The 8857-nt window shown below is 44.6% G+C and overlaps 1 protein-coding gene across 2 annotated transcripts in view; it reads left to right on the forward strand.

Annotated features, from left to right (window-relative positions):
* The window catches only part of LOC105013841 (paired box protein Pax-7), a 71721-nt gene extending 63116 nt beyond the window's left edge, over nt 1-8605 (forward strand). For both annotated transcript variants that reach the window (XM_010875652.2, XM_010875654.2), the window contains exons 8-9: nt 5814-6069; nt 7705-8605. In XM_010875652.2, the coding sequence (XP_010873954.1) occupies nt 5814-6069; nt 7705-7820 (372 nt within the window). In that variant the 3' untranslated portion in view covers nt 7821-8605. The remainder of the gene's footprint in view (nt 1-5813; nt 6070-7704) is intronic.
* The last annotated feature ends 252 nt before the right edge of the window (nt 8606-8857 follow it).

Genomic DNA, 8857 nt, shown 5'->3' on the forward strand with positions numbered 1-8857 from the left:
GAACATTTTTTTTTCAATGATGGGGGAGTTGGAATTTTCAGGATTATTGTCTTTGACAATGAACCCATCTGGTTGCCGTAGAATGGCATAAGCTGATCTAGTAATTACTGTTGATTTCATCACATATTCTCAATTTAATACTGCCATGCTTCTCAATTAGCTTGTTTCATTTCTGCGTCATCTGTGGAAGAATGTTGCACCACTCGCTGAGTTAATTTTCATTTCTATATGAGCGACATACTCTACATTTATGTTACGTTAATGAGATTTCAACCTACATCGAAAAGCCTTCAACAAAGAACTCAGTGTCATCTGTTGACAATGGGAGATGTCTTTTTGTGGCCATACAGATAAACTGGAAACATTTGGAGGTCTCAACCTACCACAAACATTATCTATCTAGATTGAAAAGACTGCAACCCACACAAGAAGGTTTTGACAAAGATCTTAAACCGCCATAAGCTGGTATCAGGGTTAGAGATCTGGTAGCAAGTGGTAGATGTCATTCTGTACATTTGAGATATATTTGGAGTTTTCAACTTAGTTCAACCTACAACCATAACAACATTAACCTTGAAATACCTGGACTTGGAATCTAGAAACCTCCATGAACTGGTTTAACTCCTGGAGATTTCCTGGTGAGTGAGAGGTGTTTTACTGTGGTGTTCAGATAACCCGGTGACATTTAGAGGGCTCCGTTATTCCTATTATGTCCACTGAGCCCTGGACCAATTAGGGAGCATAAAGGCAACACTCTAGGGCATTTGAGTCAGGGTAAAATGAGCGGCTTATCACACACTCCTGTGTGTGTATGTGTGTCTGTGTATACACATGTAACTATAAATCCCTGAAAGGATAATAAAACAAGACATTTTACCATGTGTAGAAATGTCGCAGGTCCAAGTGATGAAAAAGGCAGTTTTTGGCAAAGGGGTTAGGTTTAGGGTAAAATATTGAACTGGGGATAAAATTATTAAGAGCGTTACGTTTGGTGTTTAGGAAAAAAATATTATTTTGAATACCAGTAAATATTGGGGTCCCCACAAGCATACTAAAACCAGGTGTGTGTGTGTGTGTATAGGGAGTATGGAGTGAGCTGATGATGATGGGGTTGGCTTCAGACCAGGGTCATGTCCCTTCTGTTGGAAGTAAATCCTATAAAGCAGTCTTACATATGCCTTTATAGATCCATCCAGTCCTCCTCTCTCCTTCTCTACACTCCACTTCCACTCCTCTAACCAGGTCTGTGCTTTGAAGGGAAAGAGGAAAGGAGAGGGAGTGAAAGAAGAAGAGCCAGTTGAGGGCCAGGTGTAGAATGAAGGTTCCCAGTGGTTTTGGGTTGGCTGTGGGGGGATTTTCAGTGCGCAGTGGGATGTACATGTACTCCCAAGTGTGTCTCATTAAGACGTTTTAAACCTCAGGTCTTCATCAGCGTCAATTACACCAGCATACAGTAGCTCACCCTAGGCAACTCCTGCTATGAATGACCAACTGAAGCCTTGGGTTGAGTAGTCTGTCATACTCTGGGAAACATTGTTGACAAGGACAATGAGAATTCTTCACAACATTGCAGAACAGGTAATGAATGTGTCAAAGCTGGAAGATTCCCAACAGGATAGAAAGAGATTCTAATTGTTTAATCGTTATCAGCCAACCTTGAAATGTGTAATGCCACTTTAGATTTCAGACTTTGTTTTTTAGAAGTTAAGAGGGCACAGCTTGATGTCACGGCATACTGAAACCAGCAACGTGTTTATTTCAGATTAAATAGGACATCTCATTACGATGCAAATAGTGTGTATCAGTCCCAGTCTTGTGAGAATACTACTCTATTTTGGGGTCTATTAGAAAGAGTGGTCCATTACATCGGTTCTATCTCCGCCTCCGTAACATTTCCAATTCGCTCCAGCTGCGGAAAAAAACAGTCGGGTTTGTCTGTCTTGGTGCCGAAAACCCAACAAAGAGCAAGCTCCCGTGGAACAGTCATACAGAGACAAAAAATATAATTTAACAGTTCAGGAAATTAGGATTGTATGAAAGGCGTCCTTTTTATGTTGCAATTGCACTATTTATTTATCTGAAAGGATGCACATTGTATCAATTTACACTTCTCCGTTTACATTACCCCAGGCTAGCAGGCTCAGAAGTTGAGAGAATTAATTTCTTGTTTCATTATTATTTATAAAGTAATCTAGCCTATATGGTGTGGTGTGTGTGTGTGTGTGTGTATGTGTGAGAGAAAGAGAGAGAACGAGATTGAGGCAGACTGAGGGAGGCAGGGAATGCCCTGAGGCAGTGTCCTTTAAACTAGGTGCTGGCTTACATTATCTCCCCTTCCAGAGCTCGCATAGACTGACGACAAATGAAAACTGAGCTACTGAAGGGAATGTTTCCCAAAATGAGAGAGCTCCTCTCTCAGAGGGAAGGAGGAGAGGGGTGGAGGGGGATAAAGGGGTAAGGAGGGAGGGAAAGTAATAGGGTCCTGAGGATTGGTAGTGCTGAAGAGCCACTGAGGAGGAACACATTGTTACGAAGAGGGGAAAAGTTAAGTGTGTTTTTTCAACCAGGGGGTGTTTGCACCACTTGAGAGGAGCTTTGTCCCTCTACCCCACTCCCTCCATCTCTCCCCCCCGTCCCCCCTCTCTATGCCCTTGTTGTGGTCTTGTGGAGTTGGAGAGCCTGGGGATATTGTTTGTCAGCCTGGGTGATTGGCAAACGTTCCCTGCTTCCTCCCAGCAGTCATATCAGATACTAAGAGGTTACACTCCAACATGTGGAAAGAATATTGATTTTGACTTAGTGATGGTGGTACAAGTGCGGCAGGAAATAATAGATTATTACTGCAAGCCCATGGCTGAGGTCAATGTGACTGCCCTCCTGCAAACCCCCAACTATCTCCATCTCTTTCTTTCTCTCCTCCTTTCTTTTTCTCTCACACTCTCTCTCTCTCTCACACACACACACACACACACTCATTGCTCTCCATCTCTCAGACCACTACCCTAACCCAAATCCTGAACCTCAATTACCCAACCTTTATACCTAAACTTAACTTAGGCATAAAGCCTAACCCTAAACTGGTAATGCCTAACCTAATACTCAACCCAATTCTAACAGTATGTTTAGTTTTCCCTAAATCAATCCCTAAATCGTAAATCACATTTAGGTTGTGATTCTTCGGGTTTTACTATCTTTGTTGGGACTTTCATTCTCCACATATACACACAGACCTTCATAGATCACACACTCATTAGTTTTTATGTGCTCATGGGAACCAATGAAAATAATGTATAGTGTATAGTACACTGTGCGTATAGTGAAACCATGATCACACACACAAAGACAGAAATGCATACAAAGCTGGTTCACAGGTAGTATATCTAGGTTAATAGCAGAACGTACCTCCACTCTGTGGCTTCCTCAACTGTGACAGAGACAGAGGCAGCCTTAGAATGCTTCTTCAGCGCTTGAAGAAGCTGGAGAGACTAAGCCAACAATATTCCACCAAATCTCTCCCTGAGTCTCACATAAAGGCCTTCACTCTACCTCTTGCTTTGCTATCCAAATATTCCCTACGATTTGCTGATTTAATTGATGTCAATAAGGTTATGCTAAATATGAAGATTTGAATAATTTGGGCTTTGAAGACAACAATGAGCTCGCCATGGCGACAGAATGCTTACCCGCCACCCTGAATAGAGGTGTCAGACCCCCTTACCTCATCCACTTCGTCCCCCACACAGAGGCTTTGACACCTCCCGGGTCTCCTTTACCCCTCTTAAGGCTCTAAAGCGCCTTCCTGGTGAGACCCAAGCCTCATAAACGCTCCTCAGACACACACTAATGCCCTCACCGGGCCATGGGGGGATATTACCCCAAATTAAAGAGAAAATGGCGGCTTGGCTTGGATGAGGATTACAGGTACTTTACTAAAATAATTCTTAGCATTTCGTTACAACATTTCCTCTTGGAAATTGACAATTTCATCCTTGGCCATCATTAATGACTTTCCTCTCTCCAGGAAGACTAAAAACTATGAGATAAAAAAGAAGTATCGGCCTTTAAATACAGTATGACACCATTAAAATAATTGGCCCTTTTTTAAAAGGAGGGCCATGACTGTTGAAGAAGTGTGTGCGGAATGCGGCGTGAATTCTAATTGGAAACATATTTAGCAGAGCGCTGATAGCGCTACGTTTAATTTAAGGGGCAGATTAAAGAAGAGTATAGGGGGAGGAAACTGTAGTAAAACCTTGTTATGTTTCTCTCTCTTCCCTCCAGTGGCTTGCCTGGACCCCCCTCACTGGGTACCAAGGGTTGGACTCTGTGTCACCTGTCCCCATATAGATATGTTTATTCTAGTGCACCCATTACACTATATGTCATGTCCCCTTGTCCACTACACTCAGTATGTGGTTTATACTTGACCCCTACACTCTATTTGTAGTGTATAATTGTCCCCTACACACTATATGTAGTGTATACTTTTCCCCTACACGCTATTTGTAGTGTATAATTGTCCCCTACACTCTATATGTAGTGTGTACATGTTCCCTACACACTATCTGTCGTGTAAACTTGTCCCCTGCACTCTATCTGTAGTGTATTCTTGCCCCTACGCTCTTTATGTAGTGTATACTTGTCCCCTACACTGTGTAGTGAATACTTTGTGCATCCTACACTCTAGGCATTTGTTTGCAGTGCACATAGAAACGTGTGCACGTGTGACTGCCTGTCTGTGCACGCTGAAGATCAGAGGTTAACAACATATCAGAATGATCTTTGTAATGTAACTGGTGACCTCACTGTCCTTCGGGGACCTCCTGTGGACCTGATTTAAAATGGCCCGGTCCTCTCCGGGGCCCAGGGTGCATGTGGACCTGATTTAAAATGGCCCAGTCCTCGCTGGGGCCCAGGGTGCATGTGGGCTTGATTGTGTGAACCACTCTATTATTGGCTAATTGGTTTAGCAGCAAGAGCGTAGGGGAGCCAGAGGGCATCGGAGCATAGCAGAGATCCAACAGGAACCGCATGTTATAGCTGGATGGGGCTCAGGGTAGGGTGTGTGTGCTTGTATGTGTGTGTGTGCTTGTGTATTTATGTACGTATTTATTAATGTAATAAATGCTTTATTCATGTATTACCGTCCTTGTGAAGTACAGCTATATAGTAATATAGTATATATATATTATAGTAACCCATGCCGAATCAGGTGAAGCTGATAAAAGAAAGAGTGAACAGGCTACAACTCGCTCCACAGTTTTCAGGACAATAAGACAGAGAGGCATAAATGCTGCCCATGAAATGATACCAGGCAGCACTGGGCAGTTTGGCATCATCAGCACAGTGTTGATATCTGCACCAATCTGGACTGAGGTGTAGCTTCTGTAATCGTCAGAAGCATCTTATTGAGTCTCGTTAGGATCTCAAACACTATGAATCATTAATGAGCTCCGGGTGACAGAGCTCCTCTCAGAGAGAGCTGCGGGGGACACTACAGATTAGGAGCGCCTGTTGTTGACCAGACACTGGTACCAGAGGTGTGTGCCTGCCGAGGGAATCCACTAAATATCTCCCACTATTTCGTATATTATATATATATATGTATATGTGCAACTATATAACTATCTCTCTCTTTCATATACTGTATATATATAATGTGCAACTGTATATTTTCTCAAGTTTATTATGGAGATGTTGAACCTTTCACAATTTTATTGATCTCAATATCACTAACTCATTAATCCATAGTACTCTAAACTAAATATGTACTCCCCACTTGCCCTTCCCTGCCCCCCACCTCCCCCCCTTAGGTCATGAGCATCCTGAGTAACCCCAGCGGAGTGCCCTCTCAGACCCAGCATGACTTCTCCATCTCGCCCCTCCACGGCAGCCTGGAGGCACCCAACTCCATCTCTGCCAGCTGCAGCCAGCGTTCCTCGGACCAGTCCATCAAGACGGTGGACAGCATGGCTTCTACCCAGTCCTACTGCCCGCCCACCTACAGCACCACCAGCTACAGTGTGGACCCCGTCGCCGCAGGCTACCAGTACAGCCAGTACGGACAGAGTGAGTAGCAGGCGTCGTGTTTTTCCAGAAACGCTGTGACTTCTTCTGTCAGAGCGCTTTAGCCTTGCGCCATTAAAAATCGCTATGTGTGCGCACTTGTTTATGTTTCGGTGTCTGTGTCTACCTTGGAAGAGGCTGAGAGGGTGGGTGTGTATGCGTGTGTGTGTGGGTGTGTGTGCATGTGTCTGTGGGGGGGTGGGGAGTTTGAGACTGGGATTTATTTAAGACATATAGCCTGGTTGACAGGAGAAAAGAGCTTCCCTGGAGGATGTGGAGTTAAATGTCTCCCACTGACACACACACCTCCCTCCCCAGCTGTCAGGGTGACTGACAGGTCGGCGGACATCCTTCCCGCCCACAGGTGGGCCTCTCCCAACGTTAGACCTCCACCTCTGACAGCTTCCTTTCTTCATCACTCTAACATGCTAACTGACAGGCTAACAACACGTGTGCTACTTAAAGTCAGCACCACTGACAGCAGTCTGGCACGGCCTATAGTAACTAAACACACAGACACGCATACACATGGCCCGAAACACACACAAATTAGTGTACGGCAAATATGTACTCACGCACACCCTGCCTCTCCTGTCACACTCCATCCACTTCCTTCTCTTTCTACAAAAGAATGGGTTCAAATCACCTGCGCTAAGGAGGGGCATCAAAAAGAGACAGAGACAGTCCAGACATGCTTATAAATAGAAGGAAAGACGTGCCAATAAGCTCTAATGCCAGCATGCTAATATCCACCTTCAGCAGCCTGGCTGTCGTTGCCATGTCTAAGGCTGTATAAGCTGGCCTTCGGTTAGCGCCTTTGTTAGGCGGTGACACATTTCCACCTAATATCAGTCATTTGAATTGGACACAATTTCAAACGAGCCATCTGAGGCAAGCACATAATAGACAGACCGAGACACAGACGTCAACGCAGACGTGTCCATAGAAAAAACAGATCTACAGAACTATCTATGCTTTCCTCCTGAACGTCCTGTAACCTGGTTCCCAACATGGCCCATGTCTAGGAAAGCAGGGTTAAGCGGGGGTCCTTCTTAGTCCTGCAACTGTGTTCCTTCCTATTTCTTGGCCTGTCCTCTTTTACCCGCCTTGACACTCCGGCTCATTGGTTACACCTCTACCCAATAGCCCGTTTTCAAAGCTTCAACTTGTGTGTGGAAATTGAAACAGTGTGAGAGGTTTGCTGGGCCATGTTTTGTCATGGGGGAGGTAGGTAGTTGGGGTTTGACCCCATAACCCAGTGTCAGCCCGCAGGTGAGAGCACACACGTGCTCTTAATAAAGTTATATTCTAGTAGTCAGTCAGTCAATTCCGAAGAGCGGAGATCTGTCCAGTCACAGACCTGCCTGTTTGGCTAACTGGCCGACTGCCCCAGGGGGCTGGGTTAATTAGTTAGTCACACTCTGGCCGTATTGGGCAGGATGTGTGTTTGTTGGACACACGGGTACCAAAGGCTAAAAGAAACCAATTGCCGAAGGGGGAGAACTGCTGCCCCAAGATGCTTCTAAAATAAAATCAAACTGTACTGGAAAATACCGTTGATTGCTGGATGAACTGTACTGATTTGCTGAGCATATATTTTCATTGCGGTACATTAATTACCTGTGCATTATTCTACAGCTGCCGTGGACTACCTAGCCAAGAACGTGAGCCTTTCCACCCAGCGAAGGATGAAGCTGGGAGACCACTCAGCCGTCCTGGGGTTGCTGCAGGTGGAGACTGGACAAGCCTACTAGACCGGTTCTCCATCTCCCCAACACTAGCCCCCCTGACAAGCGCATCTCTCACCCCTGTCTCTCACACAACCAACTCCATTTTAAACTGGACAGCCAAAAGTGTGTGCATACATGTTCCTGTACGTGTGTGTGTGTGCAGCAGTGAGAGACCAGACAGAAGATTGAGAAACACTTGAGTCTTTGTAATGTTGAAGAGAGAAATAGAGTTGAAGAGAGTCTGAAGGAGCCGTTCCAGGAAGAGGAGCCGGGCCTTGTAACTGCTTTATTGCTCCCCGGCTTCTTTCCACCGTTCCACCATTCTACAGAAGCTCACTATTCCTTGTTTCCTTCTCAACCGCAATACACTCACAGGAATATGGAGAGTTAAAGGGGAAGAGGTCCTACTGTCTCTGGCCCGTATCGAAACAGTACCATATGGTTCCTAAGCTACCAGTGTTATAATTACTGTCAGTTGTCATTATAATTCTGTTCGTTTGTATCGCTGTTCAAAACTATCATTCTTGTTACGATGTTGTTTATGTTCTTTTCATTTTGTAGATGATTTCATTTCCATTCGCTGGTATTATTTGAAGGCTTAAACAGAATGAAGGGAGGTGGAGAAGGAGAGAAAGACAGGAAGGAGGTTGAGAAGGTCCTTTCAGCAGCTTGCTACTATTCGTCTATGTCATGACTTTGACTTTCCCACCCAAATCTTGCTTCAAAAATTAAAGGAACTTAGAGGCTACATTGTGGGACACCATGCTCCTCTGAATCAGCTGAATAGGAATAGCCAATTGGACTCTCTCGATTCCAGCAGTCCCCTGCTTCCCCTGATCATTGACTGGCTACAGGGACCAGAGGATTGTTTTGAGAGAAATTGTTTTGCTAAGGTTACTCGACTATTACCTGACATTGCCATTTCAAGCGTGTTTGGAAGCATTTTTATGCTTAGTGGTGATTTTAGTCTCATACTCTTGACCAAAATATGACCAGTATATTGGGATTTTTTCTCTTTAAAAGAGTGGCACACCATTCCAAACTTGCAAGCTACTTGAACT

This window comes from Esox lucius, chromosome 12 (genome assembly GCF_011004845.1).
Source record: "Esox lucius isolate fEsoLuc1 chromosome 12, fEsoLuc1.pri, whole genome shotgun sequence".
In the NCBI taxonomy this organism is placed as follows: Eukaryota; Metazoa; Chordata; class Actinopteri; order Esociformes; family Esocidae; genus Esox; species Esox lucius.